General features: G+C 35.5%; 4 protein-coding genes across 4 annotated transcripts; 1 reads left to right on the forward strand and 3 right to left on the reverse strand.

Annotated features, from left to right (window-relative positions):
• Positions 1-441: 441 nt before the first annotated feature.
• Positions 442-4,466, reverse strand: LOC104716837 (putative pectinesterase/pectinesterase inhibitor 44). Its single transcript, XM_010434294.3, has 5 exons — positions 3,972-4,466; positions 2,225-2,353; positions 1,646-2,116; positions 1,219-1,542; positions 442-1,061 (listed from the first exon to the last, which is right to left on the reverse strand). Exons 1-5 carry the CDS (start codon positions 4,252-4,254, stop codon positions 688-690), a joined length of 1,581 nt encoding a protein of 526 aa, XP_010432596.1. The 5' UTR covers positions 4,255-4,466; the 3' UTR covers positions 442-687.
• Positions 4,467-6,211: 1,745 nt separating this feature from the next.
• LOC104716838 (F-box/LRR-repeat protein 15) lies at positions 6,212-12,020 on the forward strand. Its single transcript, XM_010434295.2, has 17 exons — positions 6,212-7,210; positions 7,319-7,559; positions 7,649-7,781; positions 7,988-8,087; positions 8,172-8,369; positions 8,458-8,728; positions 8,824-8,922; positions 9,063-9,151; positions 9,264-9,363; positions 9,459-9,629; positions 9,744-9,896; positions 9,980-10,140; positions 10,230-10,428; positions 10,626-11,077; positions 11,161-11,224; positions 11,414-11,500; positions 11,596-12,020. Exons 1-17 carry the CDS (start codon positions 6,837-6,839, stop codon positions 11,680-11,682), a joined length of 2,979 nt encoding a protein of 992 aa, XP_010432597.1. The 5' UTR covers positions 6,212-6,836; the 3' UTR covers positions 11,683-12,020.
• Positions 12,021-14,207: 2,187 nt separating this feature from the next.
• On the reverse strand, positions 14,208-14,681 carry LOC147935761 (uncharacterized). Its single transcript, XM_087470269.1, has one exon. It carries the CDS (start codon positions 14,679-14,681, stop codon positions 14,208-14,210), a length of 474 nt encoding a protein of 157 aa, XP_087326395.1.
• A 2-nt stretch (positions 14,682-14,683) lies between these two features.
• Positions 14,684-15,097, reverse strand: LOC147935762 (glutathione S-transferase T3-like). The gene has a single exon (XM_087470270.1). The coding sequence runs from the start codon at positions 15,095-15,097 to the stop codon at positions 14,684-14,686; it is 414 nt and encodes a 137-aa protein (XP_087326396.1).
• Positions 15,098-16,477: the final 1,380 nt, after the last annotated feature.

A 16,477-nucleotide genomic window follows, 5' to 3' on the forward strand; every position in this document is an offset into this window, starting at 1 on the left:
ACCACAAACACAAAATAACGGCTACATCATCTATCACGTCAATCCTACTGAAGAGAAGATATCATATGAGATTTGCTATCCCTAATCGCAAGGTTCGAAATGCAACACGTAATCTGTTGAGCATTTCACCTGACAACCGGTATTATCTCCCTCTAACCCCCAAAACAACGGGTTTCTATTTTCCCGCCTGAAGTCACCAAAGATACTATACTAGTTACATACTAGTTACATTGTGGTCAAATATACAGTACTTACTAGTCAATTCCCTAGTTAAACCTGCAACTTTCATTCAATTTTATGTCTCGCATTAACGTTAATTATACACAAATTAAATTGACCCTATTTAGTTTTATATTCAATTATTCATACATAATTTATTTTTGTTGCTTGTATGCCTTAGCTTGATACAAGTTTGGTAGAATCCAATACCAATGTGAAATATTTTATAACGAAAAATAAATGTTTTTTTTGTTTTGTTTTATAACGTACAAAAATATATTCAACCATATCAGTAATAATGTAATATGATCGGTTCAACTTCAACCGATTGGCTTAATCACCCCATAAACTGTCCCCTTGTAGCAATATTTTTCCAAAACCAACTTAAAAGAACATTACAAGAAAACACAAAACAAAAATATAAAGGAACAAAAACAGAATCATTCACAATAGAAACACCGAGCCATTTTAGATATTCAAGCCATCACTAAACGTTACCCCTGTAGAAGGCAGCCAAAGATTTCCTTTAATGAACTGAGAAACTGTGAAGTTGTTAGCCTGGTCCGAGTTATTAAATACGTGGTAACCAGGCCATTTGACTCGGCTGTTAAGTCCTGAACCAGGCCCGTAGTTCATGAACTCTCCGTAGAAGAGTGTGTCCAATGCAAAGTCAGCGTTCCACTCGAGCCATCCTTCGGGTCTCACAACGTTGCTCATGTTGTTCCTAATGAAAACTGTTCTTGAATATAGCTTCCATGGCCTTCCTAAATACGTCCGTGTCGTATTTAGGTATGGGACCAAGTCTGCGTCTGCCGAGATATTGCTGAATTGAATTGAGAATCCTGAAGTTGAGCAAAATTTAAAAGGTTTCAAATTTTAAAACTCTGTGGCTTTCACCAATGGTTTAAGAAAATTGATCAGGACATAAGTTTGAAAGATTGAGGATGTCTACAAACATAAGAAAGAGACTCAAGAAGAGTGGCTAACTAAGCAAAGTACCTGAGGGTTGGTTCATATCTTTACGGCCTTGTGCAGTGATGGTGTTCTTTTGGTTAGGGAGTCCTCTCTTAGCCAAAATTTGACAGTTTTGAAACACAACAGTCCCATCCCCAAATATAAAATCTACAGTTCCCGTGATGGTACACTCACGGTAGAACTGACGCATGGTGTGCGTGTAGAGTGTATCTTGATAACCCCTCATCGCACATCTGTAGAAAACAGAGAGGTCAGAGTCTGACCTAAGTGCTACCGCTTGATGCTTCTCTGGCCCCGCTGTGTTCTGGAACGTTATATCTCTCGCTAAGAATCCTCTTCCGCTTACCGCTGAATTATTTGTGTCACACAATGTTTCAAATCCATCAGTATTATTAAAATAATTACTATTATGAAAACATGAATTAACAACAAAAGTAATCTTATATATTACCGAATGTAGCTGATCTGAAAGTGGTCCAACCGTCGATGAAGCTGCGGTTACCAGAAATAATTGTCACATCGATACCATCACCTAACATTACGATGTTCCACTTCTTCTTCTTGATCTCCACATTCTCTAAATATAAACCCTTTTTAATGTATATGACGATACGTGTCGAGCTATAATCAGGAACTTGCTCAATGGCGTCCATTATCTTTGTGAAGTTGCCTGTCCCATCCAGAGCTACACTAACGTCGTAACTCCTACCGTTTGATTCTAATAGTTTACGATCGTCCGATCTGACCCAGTCTGGGAATTGAAGGCTTTCGTCGTCGTCGGTGTCTCTGAGTGTGCGGCCCGGTGGGGCCTTTGGTCCTTTAGCAATTGGGCCAGGTTTAGAAATAGGCTTGGTGTGTTTCTCGTCAGTTTGAACAAGTGGTAACAATTCCCTAAGCATAGAATATAGTTGATCGAGACTGCCTGAAATCATACATTATAAACCAATCTGAATCAAACCGGACGTAATTAAAACTGAATGTGAGATTGATTAGTACAATAAAGAATGGAATAAGAAAATGATTAAATTACCAGCGATAAGGGATTTGACGAGACCAGAGGTACCGTCGAAGCCTTCCCTACAAGTGTCTTGGTTGGATAGTGCAGCACTTAACCATGTCCTTGTGTCCGATGCCACGTTCCCTGTTCCATTACCCTTACCTGGTCCCATTCAAAATCATCACACGCATTCTCAGTTCTCTTGATCACTTTGATATACTGTTCTTATATTTTAGCACTATCATTCGTTCCTAGTCATATATTCACACTTATATTTATTACGCTGAAATCTAAAATTTTGAATCCACGTTCTGTGTCCCTACTACCCACATGCCATTTACTATAATGATTGTAGAATTTGCTTTCGTTTCAGCAACGAAAATGCACAATGTTGATATAACATCATCACCTGATAAACACTCAAACTACGACCACATAATTTGTTTTTTACTGATATATACAGTCTTAGAAACAAAATTTTATTTAATAGATAGTGTTTGGTAATTATTTCACAGACTAAACCGTTCCTATTTTAATTATATAGCCTGCACACATATTAGATGTTTAAGCTCATAAAAAAAAAATTATTTACTTTGTCTAAGCTGAAATAACAAAGAGGATAAATTATACTCCCTCCGTTTCATAATATATGATATTTTAGGAATGTTTTTTTGTTTTATAATATAAGATGTTTTCAATTTTTTATGCAATTTTTAGATTATTTTAGTATTTTCTAAATATTTATATTATGCAGTCTTGTTTATGATTGGCTGAACTTTTTAAAAGTAAATTCATTTTAATATGCGTGCTTTTAGCTAGAACATCTTATATTTTGAAACGGATGGAGTATAATATACACATATAATTCAATAAATTTGGTAAAAATTGTAGCATTAGTTGGATATAATAGTATGTTGTCCAAAAAAAAAATTGGATATAATAGTATAATAGGATTATATCCGGTCAAAGAACCACCTAATAACCGTATCGCAATCAATTCGTTACGGCTTTCAAATTAAATGCAGCAAGTGCAATATAAAAATGTCAATGAGATGCCTTACTATAGAGACTATGGTAGCATTTAACACCATGATACATAAACGATAATATATTCTATGGTATCAAATCATCATTTATTAGAGTCGTGGAGAATCTAACTAGATAAAGTCCAAACCAGTCGAGTTGTACAGGTGTATATCATGTGTTGCAAAAATAGATTGTTACTGCTGTTTTATATGTATTTGTATGAAAAAGACTCAAATTCCATTAAGGTCTTATACGTCACATTAGTCTCTACCCTTTGGCCTTTACCTATATATTTGTTACTTTGTATGTCTGATGTGTAATGTGAAAAAGACTTTAACCGCTAATCAGATAGTAAGGTGTTATTTCCTTGTTCAAAAGCGTTAGTTTGAACCAAATATTATGTTGGCGTTTGATCAAAATCATGGCTCACTCTTTCTATTCATAGCTAGCAACCGGTTATCACAAACGTCATTTTTCCTAGTTTTCATTAACCGGTAAAAAGCATATCTATAAGTAGTATTATCTTGTTTCATTGTACTCCAATTTGATTATCATTTTTACAAATCTCACTTAAGCATGTATTGATTTTATCCAACCGTTTTTCAATCTGATAACAATAATTTCGGGACCTCATGATCAGAAAATTACATCCACAAGTGGAGTAAAAAAAGATCATGCATTCAAAGTTTCCAACAATAAATGGATGCGATAAAACTCGATAAATGTTGTAAACTATAGAGTTTAAGGTGAGTACCTTTTGGATTCTCAGAAGCAGAAGCAGACCAACTCAGCTCCTCTGAAGAAAAGTCAAGCAGATCAAGGCAATCGGAAACCGCATTCTGCAGCCGGCGATCTCCACTGAAATCCGCAAACTGAGACAAAATCGTACTCACTTGTCTTATCACTTCCACTATTGTGTTTATGGAGCCCACAAACTCGCTCGCCGGAACTTTCAAGTATTCGTATTGCATATTCTCTGATGACACACACAGACCCGACATGATCAAGAAGATTAAGAAATACTTCAAGAATGACATTTTTCTTCTCTCTGTCTCTCTCTCTCGTTTTTTTTTTAAAGCTACCTTAAGTTTGTAGCAATAATATAAATAAAATAACTAGAAAAAGAAAAAAAAAAGTTTGTGTGTTTTTTTATTTATGATATGAAGTTCTTGAGTCAGTGTCCTATAAAAAGAGGAGGTGTATTAAATTCCAACTACCTCTCTGTCTACTTCTAAACAGTTAGTCTACTAAAAATCTTTAATTGAGGGACTTAATTTCATGATCCCACCCAACGTTTGCGTTCCTTCATCGTTGATATTTTCAATAATATATTTATGATGTAATGTATCTTAATTATAACTCAACCGTCCCACACATTCAATGTTATTCTCAACTTCGGTCGTATCGGCACTAGCGCTCTCGGATGCAGCTGTTTCACACATTCACCGTCATATCAATTCTTAATTGTAACTCCACCTGTGTTATTATTATCTTACGTTTTTAGTTTTTTTTTTATTGAATGACGTATACTATTGATAGAATCGTAAACAAGTTCATAATTTAGCTAGCTGTCGACTAAGTTAACTCTCTTAAGATATTCCAGGAAAACTGAATGTTTCTAGGGCAAGAAAGAATCTAGATCAAGGAAATATTTGTTTAACCGATCTGCCATCCAATTACAGTATACGATAAGTTTACTACTAGTGCCTTGCTTATTTTGTTAACCATGGAAAAAAGTCAAGAGACGCTAATAAGGGAGTCAAAGAGTCACGTGACCTAGTCACAAAGAAGAAACGGCCATTGGGCCATAAGGAGACATTAAGCCCAATTTCAATATGGGTGTTTCGTTGGAAACTGAAGGAGATTAAATTGCACAATAAATATAATCATATTTATAAGGGTTTAAGATGGTACAAAATTGACAGCACTGTAGATTTTTTTTTACTGGGATAACTTTTCTTGATTACCAGATCTCCAAACTTTAAACAAGAAGACTCGACAAGTTTTCTTACTGTAACTGTATTAGTATTTACTTTTCATCCAGAAGATATAGGCTTTGAATGGTTGTCTAATCTGCTCCGGACCGGACTAAAGTCGGACCAATCTGCAGTAAATTCACCATTCACAATTTCAGCCAGTATGCACTACTCCATACTATAAAACTCCATACTGGTCTGCAATTGAAAAAGAAACTGCGTACTATGGAAATTGTACTATTGGTCCAATTTTTTCGGTTTACTCCTTAAAACCTCTATACCAATTCCATACCAAAAGTGAAAGTTGGATTAAAACATGATTCTTAACTAGTTGGATTCAAGTTTTTTGTTCTCATTGGTTAAATTTGTGTTTCTTTGTACTTTTGAAAAATGTGTATACATATGATCATTCATAAGTATTAAAAATCCACAAAATAAAATTCCCAAAAATAAAAACTAGAGCTACGAGAGAGAACTCTCTTCTCTTCAATCTTAAAAATTTAATTTTGTTTTGAATAAACTATTTATCTCCATAATCGAAATAATATTATTATGGGATAATCAAAATAATAGCTTTTGACTTATAATTCTTATCTTAGAAAGCTATTTTTTTTTTTGTTGAACTCTATGTTATGGGATAATTGAAATGATAAATTTTGATTTATAATTCTAAATATATCTTGTAATAATTATTATTAATTATGATAAAAATATTATTAAAATAATTTAAATCCTTTGTACATATCACTCCATACTATAGTCTGATTTTTACTATTCATAATAGTATGGTGTTGTGCATACTAATATTTACTTCATACTACAATCTATTCCACTCTATACTAAAATGTTAGTACGAACTATCTAGTACAGAGTGTAAGAAGCAACAATTCAAACCTTATTACTACAATATGGCTCGAGCTAACCCACTGACCGTCTTATGCTTACGCTCGTGCTCACGTGACGTGATTTCGTTTGACCAGGTGTATTTTGACTGAAACATACACATACACACCATTGTGTCTCTTAACTGATTTATCGTAGGAGGAACTTACTAAAACATCGTATTCAGAGTTTTCAGACAGAGTATCTACTTTACACACACAGTACACAGTTTACTTATTGTCACCAAAACGACACCGTTTCGAGATGGTCCTTCCTGAACAAAACAACGGTGAAGCAAGAACCAAAGACGAGCTGTGTTTCCCGATTAGTTTTGTCTTTTTGATTTCTCTTCATATCCCTTTCCGTTTTCGCCCCGATTTTTTTCCCTTCTTCTTCCGAATCGTCGGATTTGTATCCATCGACGACCACCTTTTTGTTTTTTGTTTTTAAAGACTAAAGAAAGCACACAATAAGCCTCCACTCTCTCTCTCTCCCTCGCAAGATCTGATCCGATTTTACCCTCTTTTTTTTTTCCATTTCTCTCAAACCCTAATCTTAAATTCAGATTAAGCGTTTTGATCTTTTCCTTTCTCATACTTTTCAATTTCAAGATTAGAGTCTCAATTCTGTCTTCTCTGAATTCGATCTGGGCCTTGTACAATTTTGTTACTTTTTCCCAAATTCTGGTTCTTTTTGGTGGCAAGGTTTTCAATTAATGTGGTAGATCGAGACCCAAGGGAGGAGGTGGGGTTGAGAGGTGCATGAGGATTTGGTGTTTCTCTTGCTTCACCGACGAAGAGGAAGACGTAAACAGCGGCAGAGTGAAGAAACAATCTTCTTTAGCAACGGCCATGGAGAACAACAATAACGGCGATGGCGATTTTGGTGAAAACGAGAGGGCAACAAGAGTCTCAAGCTGGAGGCTGTGTGCGGAGATGCTGGCGAGGGAGGAAGAAGGTGAAGCCGCTGAATTGGAACGCTTATGGACCTCTGAGATTCGACTACATCAGTTAGTTCAAGGAGAGAGTAGCAATGCTGCGCCTTCTGCTGCTGCTGCTGCTGCTGAGGATAGTACGATGGAGGAAGCTGATCATGATTCGCATCACAAGCGTGCCAAAGTGTACTCTGGGCTTCCGTGAGTTCTCTCTCTAACTCCTTTCTCTTGGCTTCGTTTTCCTTCGAAAGAAGATTTTTTTGTTTTTAAAAGTGGATCTTGATCAGTGACGGTTAAGTTCAATTACAGTGAGTGCAGGTCGGTTTCGAAGGTATCTTCAGATGCTGGGAATTCTGGTTCGTTAGTGGAGAGAACTGTTAGTTTTGGCATAGCCTCTTCTTCCCGGTCGGATACTGATATGTTCTGCCAGAATTTCATCTTGAATTATAGTCGGAAAGATGGGAGAAAAGATGATGGAGATGATAACGGTTCTTCAGACGCTGAAGATTTTGAAGTTCATATTGATTTGACTGATGACCTCTTGCATATGGTATGCGTTTTTTTGTTTGCATTTTTATATAAATACCTAGGTTTCCTTTTCTTTCTTACTAGTTTTTTTGTAAATTTCTTTTCTTGCAGGTATTCTCGTTCTTGAATCATGTCGACCTTTGTCGCTCTGCAATGGTATGTCGGCAGTGGAGAGTAGCTAGTGCGCATGAGGATTTCTGGAAGGTCTTGAACTTTGAAAATATCAGGATTTCTATCGAACAATGTAAGTTGTTTTGCATACATGATATGTTAAAGTTGTCTTTTTTGTTATTTGGCGTTTGAAGAAAATAAACTAGGTCCTTTGTTTAAAATTTCTTGTAAAACATGTTAAACAACTGGTGATTGTGGAAACCTTAAAATAATTTGAGATTTGGAGGACATTAATATACATTGGATAGAAAATATAACTTCCGGTTGCTTTATTTGCAGTTGAAAGCATGTGTGGTCGCTATCCCAATGCTACCGAAGTGAATGTTTATGGTGCTCCTGCTGTTAACGCTCTGGCTATGAAAGCCGCTACCTCTTTGAGGTATCTGTATTATTTAGCCTCAGATATGGTTTCTATAAAATTAAGTTACTATGTATCCATCGGAATGCTTTTGATATGTTTCAGGTATCTTGAGGTCTTAACTATAGGAAAGGGTCATATCAGTGAAAACTTTTTCCAGGCATTGGGAGAGTGTAATATGTTGAGGAGTGTGACTGTAAATGAGGCTCTTCTGGGAAATGGTGCTCAGGAAATACACCTGGTTCATGATAGGCTACGCAAACTCAAAATTACGAAATGCCGCGTTATGCGCTTGTCTATCAGGTGATTTTGTTTTTTAATCATATCGTTTTATTCTTAATCGTTTATGTGTGTTTCATTCTTAATTAATATTATTTTTTCTATCTTTTAGGTGTCCGCAGCTCAGGTCTTTATCATTAAAAAGAAGCAATATGTCACAGGCGATGCTTAACTGTCCACTCCTCCAACTTCTTGATATAGCCTCATGTCATAAGCTCTTGGATGCTGCTATCCGTTCAGCGGCCACTTCGTGTCCTCAGTTAGAGTCACTAGACGTTTCAAACTGTTCCTGTGTCAGTGATGAAACTTTGCGTGAAATAGCGCAGGCTTGTGCTAATCTGCATATTCTTAATGCTTCATACTGCCCCAATATATCTCTTGAGGTTGGTCTTATTATCTACCTGCTTCGCTCCCTCCCTTTCTGTTGTCTCTCATTCTCCTTTTTTTCTGACTCAGATTGCCCTTTTCTTCTTTATAGTCGGTACATCTTCCATTGTTGACTGTTCTCAAGCTGCATAGCTGTGAGGGTATAACATCCGCGTCTATGACTTGGATTGCTAATAGTCCTGCACTAGAGGTTCGTGTGCTACAACCTTTAACTATGTGTTTTTCCACCAACCTCTTTTTTTTTCCACACCCACATGCTTATTGTTCTACAACCTTTAAACGAAGACCAAAATTTCAGTTGGGTAAACCTAACCATATACTCTATTGCAGGTTTTGGAGCTTGACAATTGCAATCTGTTGACATCTGTATCTTTGCATCTCTCACGTTTGCAGAGTATAAGCCTAGTCCATTGCCGCAAGTATAGCTCTCATCTTTGGTTTGCTTTCAACCTACAAATTTTATTGTGATGCCTTTCTTTTTATCTTATGCTATTATTTCACTCATATATCCCTCTTTGCTGTGTTTAACAGATTTACAGATCTGAACTTGCACAGCACCATGCTTTCGTCAATCACTGTTTCAAACTGCCCAGCGCTTCGCCGTATCACAATCACTTCCAACTCCCTTCAAGTATGCACTTAATTAATTATGATTTTGTTACTCCTGGCATTTTAATTAGGATTTCTGATCTAAAAACCCGTGAATATTTCTTCATTTTGTTGCAGCGATTAGCTCTTCAGAAACAGGAGAATTTGACAACATTAGTTCTGCAATGCCATTCCTTGCAAGAAGTGGATCTCTCTGATTGTGAATCATTGTCCAATACTGTTTGTGAAATATTTAGTGATAATGGTGGATGCCCAATGCTGAAATCATTAATTCTGGACAACTGTGAGGTATGATACAGTTTCTTCCTTTTTTTTCTCTATAGCTATTGCCTGCATTGGATAGCAGAATGATATTTTTACTGGTTCCTAAACGTTTCTATTTTTTTTTTAACATTCTTGTAGAGCTTAACAGCAGTGCGGTTCTGCAATTCATCGTTATCAAGTCTTTCCCTTGTTGGCTGTCGTGCTGTTACTTCTCTTGAGTTGAAGTGCCCTCGCATAGAGCAGATCTGTTTAGATGGATGTGATCATCTCGAAACTGCATTATTCCAGCCTGTGAGTGTTGCTTTTTCTCATATCAAATAGCTAACTTATCTTAATTAATCGATTTCTTACTTCTCCCTTCTGGCTGTGAATAGGTCGCGCTCCGGTCTCTGAATTTAGGAATATGCCCAAAACTGAGTGTGCTCAATATTGAAGCACCTTATATGGTGTCTCTTGAACTGAAAGGTTGCGGTGTACTGTCTGACGCAATCATTATATGTCCTCTATTGACATCTTTAGATGCGTCTTTCTGCAGGTAAATATCTTTTTTTTTTTTTTTTAATTTCCATTTGTGTGACTGATATTATGGTGCTGATAATCAATTTACCTCATTACCTTTTCCAGTCAACTGAGGGATGACTGTCTGTCTGCAACCACTGCTTCCTGCCCACTAATTGAGTCACTGGTGCTAATGTCTTGCCCTTCTATTGGCCCCGATGGCTTGTCTTCCTTGAACGGGCTCCCAAATTTGACTGTTCTTGATTTATCATACACTTTCTTGATGAATTTGGAGCCTGTCTTTAAGTCCTGCATTCAGCTGAAGGTAATTAAGGCATTTTGACTTGTATGATGCTGAATGTTTTTCCTTTCTGTCAGCATTAGAGCATATATTTATCAACTGTCAATGAGAAAGTTGTGAGTTATTTTGGGTGCATTCTTTGTATATCATCATCCATTCATGTCTATTCCTATCATATTATCATATTACTTTTGGGATTTCTTTGACATTTTATTGTTTAGGTGCTAAAATTACAAGCCTGCAAATATCTCACTGACTCATCACTGGAGCCACTATACAAAGAAGGTGCTTTACCGGCACTTGAAGAGCTGGACCTGTCTTATGGAACTCTTTGTCAGACTGCGATAGATGATCTACTTGCATGCTGCACACACTTGACTCATTTGAGCTTGAACGGCTGTGTAAATATGCATGACCTCGATTGGGGTTCAACCAGTGTACAGCTATTTGATTATTTGGGGGTCTATAGTTGTAGTGAGAATACCCAGGAACCAGCTGAAACATCCAATCGGTTACTGCAAAACCTAAACTGTGTGGGTTGCCCCAATATCAGAAAAGTGTTAATACCACCTGCTGCTTGCTTTTACCATTTATCAACGCTGAACCTTTCGTTATCGGTCAATCTGAAGGAGGTTGATCTCGCCTGTTCCAACCTTGTTTTACTTAATCTAAGGTATGAGGCTTTTGCATTTATTATATAACTTATGTTCGTTATTCTATTGCTAATTCCATTTCAAATCGAAATGAATTGTCTAGCAACTGTTGCTCTCTGGAAGTATTGAAGCTTGGCTGTCCAAGATTGGCTAGTCTCTTTCTTCAGGTATATTTCTGCCCGATAACTGGTATCTGTTTATATTGTATTTGTCTCGGTTTTTCTTGAAGCTAGTTTAATAAACTCCGTATATGTGTTTATATGAGTTAAACATGGATATCTGTTCATAGACAGAATTACTTTTACATATGTTATCACTAAATAGTAAATACATTTTGGTACCTTTTTCTTTGGTAGTCTTGTAACATGGACGAAGCAGGAGTTGAAGCGGCAATATCAGGATGCAGCTCACTCGAGACATTGGATCTCCGTTTCTGTCCAAAGGTACTTACAATTAATGAGTGTTTACTTTGATATCAAAACTTAGGAACTAATTCATTTTGATGTAACAATTATAACCTTGTTTTGGTGATTAATAGATATCCTCGGTGAGCATGACAAAGTTTCGAACAGTGTGCCCTAGTTTGAAACGCGTCTTCAGCAGTCCGAATCTTTTGCAAGATTAGGGTTTTGCGCGGAATGTTATTATATACAATTTTTTCTGCAGATTATAGAAATAATGTAATGTGTTGTGTTGTGTTGTGTGGTATTTGGGATGTAAATGGGCCCAAGTCATGAGTTTCAGTAGTGCATATAGGCCTCTGGAGCTCATACTGTGGCCTCCTTAGTCTGCTTGTGTGATGACACAAACCTAACAACATTAATATTTGGTGTTTGTGATTCATGATAATGTTGCTACTGTTATATGTAGTTCTTCTATTTGCCTTATCAATAGGCCTTGTAAGCATTGATCCATATGGACTTACTATCCCTATTAAGTTTCAATCAAGAATTGTTTGTCGAACTTGTACTTGGTACTAGTCTGAAGAGATGATTGGTTCAATTGCAATGCTTTCTTTACCTTTTTGATATCTCCGGCGTTTTTCTCTTCTAAAACGTAAAAATATATAGGGTCAAACTAAAGAGTGGGTAAGTTTGAGTCTTCTGTATACAGTCGAAGTGTCAAAATTGGTTTAAGTTGGTTCTAAGCTCAAAGTCTCAAACAGAGCTAAGAACCTAAAAGATAGATACTAAATGAGATTAAAGGACATCTTGATCGTGGAACTAGTAGTTGGAGAATTCGTTGTAACAATAATTATTTCTTAATGTATGCAGAGGCATGCATATAGCTAATGGCTTTAAGTTTCTCATAAAAGATCTCTTAATCCATAGAGTGAAGAGAAAACACCACATAACTACCGGTCTCCACTAGAGATCATAAAGGGGAGTGTGATTGATAAGTAGTTTAAAAAATAACGAAAACAAAATATTGAAGATTGTCCAATAGGAAAAATATCAAGAGAATATTATTTACGAACCAACAAATGGAAATACATCTTACAAATCCAGGAAGAAAATATACCAAATTGGAAATGCAAAAATTAATATAACTAGATTTTAATCTGCCGTACACCGCAGGACAATTTTTTTTTAAATAATAACATTTTAATTCTTTTATTTTTTACATTTAGTTTGTTTTATTTAATTAAATAATAATTTTGTTTGAATGTCAATTATTAGAACAATAATAGGGGAAATAAATACATAAATATGTAATTTATAAGCTATTGTCGGATTAAGTCACAATTTTATCAATGATTTAATTGTTTTATAAAATTTTAGTTAAATTACCCTGATTTAATATGTTTAATATCCTTATATTAGTGGTATTGACCAAATAATTAAATGAAGATTTAACCCATGTTTCAAAACCGAATTAATAATACTTTATATTTATACTAATGTTAATTCAAATCTTCATGTTAATAACATGTCTCGCTATATAACAACAAACTGTCATATTAGTGGATTAACCCGTGTTTCAAAACCGTCATATCAGTGGTTTTGGTTGTGTGTTGTGTTTCGTTTGTGAAGTTGATATTCATACATGGAAAATGCTTGATGAGCAAGGAGTTTACGATCCGTAGCAATAAAAGAGAGATTTTAGTGTTTTCCTATTTGAGTTGATAGCATTATCGCAGAATAATATTCAGTTTCTTAACACAGTATATACTATATTAAATGTTTTTCTTGATGCTAAAGTTAAATATACCCGATTATTGAGTTTCTAAAAGTTGGGTTCTCGTTTTTATGAACTTTATTAACGTTATAATAATTATTGCGATTGTAATCTTTTGTTACTCAAACTCGGTTGTGTCATTTAAATTTAAGAGATCATACAGTCTCTAAAGATCTACTAAAATAGGTTTGAAGATTTTTATGGAATTAAAAATTTAATGCGTAGAATTGTGTTTGGAAACATCAGAAAGTTTAGATGGTGTCAAGCTTATTATGGCAATAAGTGTAAATAAATTTGTTCGATTAATATAGTTCCATTAAATGAGTTTCCAAGAATTGTTATTTTAGGAAAATAGTTAGGGGTTAATGTTGTAAATAAAATAAATTAAATAACCAAAACTTCAAAAGGCATAACACAAAATAACACAAAATGTACTTCAAAAATAATAATATAGATATAATAATATAGATGCAGACATCTATCTAGTCAAAGAAAGACTGAAAAATCCAAGATTTAGATTCTACAAGTGTTAAAAGCCTGAATCTAATGATTGACATACGACTTTGTACCTACCAATTATATATATTTTTTTTACTACAATTCTCTTGGGTAAATTAACGAGTTTCATCTAATTTTTGTTTATGCTTATGCATTCCTAGCTCAAACCAGTTTAATGCATATATCGCTGTGTTAACCAGTTTAGCAGAAGAGTAAGAGCAAGTTCAATGGTGGAGTGTTAAAAAAGGATTTTAAGTACGTTTTTTAATTATAATAATTAGAAATAATGAAGTTAATTTTTTTTTTTAAACTGTAAAATTGTATGCTCCAATGGTAAGATCCTAATTTTGGGTTCTTAAATTATAAAAAAAAATAATTTGTAAATTAAAATATGTCAAGTACAATTTGGTTGGTTGAAATTTATAAGCAATTTTTAAAACATAAATTATTGCATTGCCATATATTAAAAAACGATTAATTATAATCTTGACTTGTGTCGAATTTTTGCCATATATTCTCAACCAAATCAGCTTTCAATCGTCGATGTCTTTTTCTATCACGAATATCATTTCGAGTGATCATCATATCGGTGAAGTTTGAAGGTTCCACAGAATATGTGGCATCCACTTGTGAAGTTCTGTCAGATTGTTCTTGTGCGAATTCTAACACATTAAACTCGGTGTATCCTGAGTATCCATCTCGTTCATCTTCTACTATCATATTGTGCAGTATGATACACGCTCTCATTATCTTTCCAATTTTTGCCTTATCCCAAAAAAGAGCAGGGTTTCTGACTATGGCAAATCGAGCTTGCAATACTCCAAAAGCACGTTCGACATCTTTTGTGGCATAAGAGAGACACCATTTCTGCTCATGGCGAAGCTCCCTCCAAGCATGCTCAAGAGTGAACTTCATCTTGTAATCGTTGGCGAATATTTGGTAAGCCATTTTCATGACATCATCTTCACTCTGGCCACTTGACCTCTCTTTTGTTGACGCATGATAGCTCCCAACAAACTTGCTAACATGATCGTTGATCTTCTGCCCCTTCCCTTATAGTGAAGGGGCTCTCTCTTATCTATACCGGCTAGCTTAGGACTCTTGGCATAATAATCTGCAATGCGATGCCAAAAGGTATTGCCTTTTTGCTGATTCGAAGTAACTGCATCCTTGCTAGTGTTCAGCCAAACACTGATGAGCACCACGTCTTCTGTGTGAGACCACTTCCTTCTTTCTCTACGCTCCTTAGGTCCACCTTCACCTAGGCTTGGATCCTCAGCATACAAATTGGTTTCAAGAGTGTTGTATGTGGTTTGACTAGTTAACAAGTATACAAAACCTGAATCTTGACTATATGGATCCATAATCAAGTTTCTGTTTTGAGTTTAATGGAGAAGGAAAACAATAAAGCAGAATCTCTGGTTTGTGTTTACAAGGAGAAGGAAGAGCAAAGAAGAATCTCTGGTTTGTGTTGAAAGCTTTGGGAGAGGAAAGAAGAATCGATGGTTTGTGTTTAAAGGAGAACGAAGAGTATCAAGAAGCATTTATGTTAATGTGTAACTTGTTAGGTTTAATTAGATTTTGTGTTTAAGTGTGACTTGACAAGCAATCAATGACAACTACCAAGCATAAGCACTAACTCGACAATAAATCTTTAACTGTTACAACTACCAAGCAATTTGTGTTTAACTGGGACAAAACAAGCAATCAATGTCAACTACCAAGCATTGAACTCAAACACTAACTCGAGAAAGAAGATGAATTAAACAAGATTCTGAGAAAGTGAAATGGAAAGGCAGCAAAAACATAATGCGTATGAGAGAAACTTACTTGTGTATGGGTCTGAAACTAACTTGGTGAGGTCATCTCCAAGACAGCAAAAAACAAAGACTAGTTAACAGGTCTATCAAACACACATTCACCTGCAAAAACAAAAAAACAGCTTAAGAAAACAGAAACTGGTTAAAGAAGAAGGCAAAGTGTGCAAAGCTCAAGCTATTTCTTATAACTTTGCCCGTATCAGTCGATCATGTGAAAGCAAGCTGCAAGAAAAAGATCACTGTAACAGAAGTTTAGTTTCTTATAGAAGTTAAGAGCAAGAAAACTGATATCTCTACCTTGTCTACTTCCATGTGACTCACGAGGGAAGCCCACTAGGAGGAAGACCCGCCTTTCATAAATTTCAAGATCCGACTCATAGCAACAATAATGGAAAATAGAAAATGAAAAGAGAATCTATCTCATGATCTTACTTCAAGTAATCTTTAACAACAAACAAAGGTGACATTTGCATAATGTAGTTCGAAAACACACAATAAAGGGATTTGGAAAGACTCATGAACCTGAAACTGCTTTTTATGAATGTATTTACAGCCATGACATATTTTGTTGAGCAATGCAGCAATCTCCTTGAGGAAATATGGATTAAGTATCGCCAAAACCAGATTCTTTACTATACCTTCGCAAACTTTTCGATCTTTGCTGCCACAGGTTCTGCAGATAGCATCCGGATTTGGTAGCCCTAGCCGAGAATCAGTCACTTGATTCGCTGATTCAACCGGTAAAACACACATCAAAGCTAAATTTCAACACTATAATTAAGAAGACACACATCAAAGCTAAATCATTGAACCATCAACTCATCAAATTCTCAAGCTGCTAACAACGGTAAACACTAATTTTCCTAACATCAATACCCAATTGAAAGAACCCTAATTTTACTAATCAATTACCAAATCAGAATA

The sequence above is a fragment of the Camelina sativa genome, chromosome 10 (genome assembly GCF_030686135.1).
Source record: "Camelina sativa cultivar CO46 ecotype springtype chromosome 10, ASM3068613v1".
Classification (NCBI taxonomy): Eukaryota; Viridiplantae; Streptophyta; class Magnoliopsida; order Brassicales; family Brassicaceae; genus Camelina; species Camelina sativa.

Bases quoted from the DNA above. Each gene is read 5' to 3' on its own strand.
- LOC104716837 (XM_010434294.3), bottom strand. From the start codon at position 4,254: ATGTCATTCTTGAAGTATTTCTTAATCTTCTTGATCATGTCGGGTCTG. The intron at 2,354-3,971 runs GTACTCACCTTA...GAATGGGACCAG, and splicing joins TGCTTCTGAGAATCCAAAAG to GTAAGGGTAATGGAACAGGG. The intron at 1,543-1,645 runs GTAATATATAAG...CAAATAATTCAG, and splicing joins TTTCAGATCAGCTACATTCG to CGGTAAGCGGAAGAGGATTC.
- LOC104716838 (XM_010434295.2), top strand. From the start codon at position 6,837: ATGAGGATTTGGTGTTTCTCTTGCTTCACCGACGAAGAGGAAGACGTA. The intron at 8,370-8,457 runs GTGATTTTGTTT...TCTATCTTTTAG, and splicing joins GTTATGCGCTTGTCTATCAG to GTGTCCGCAGCTCAGGTCTT. The intron at 9,152-9,263 runs GTATAGCTCTCA...TGTGTTTAACAG, and splicing joins AGCCTAGTCCATTGCCGCAA to ATTTACAGATCTGAACTTGC.
- LOC147935761 (XM_087470269.1), bottom strand. From the start codon at position 14,681: ATGGCTTACCAAATATTCGCCAACGATTACAAGATGAAGTTCACTCTT.
- LOC147935762 (XM_087470270.1), bottom strand. From the start codon at position 15,097: ATGGATCCATATAGTCAAGATTCAGGTTTTGTATACTTGTTAACTAGT.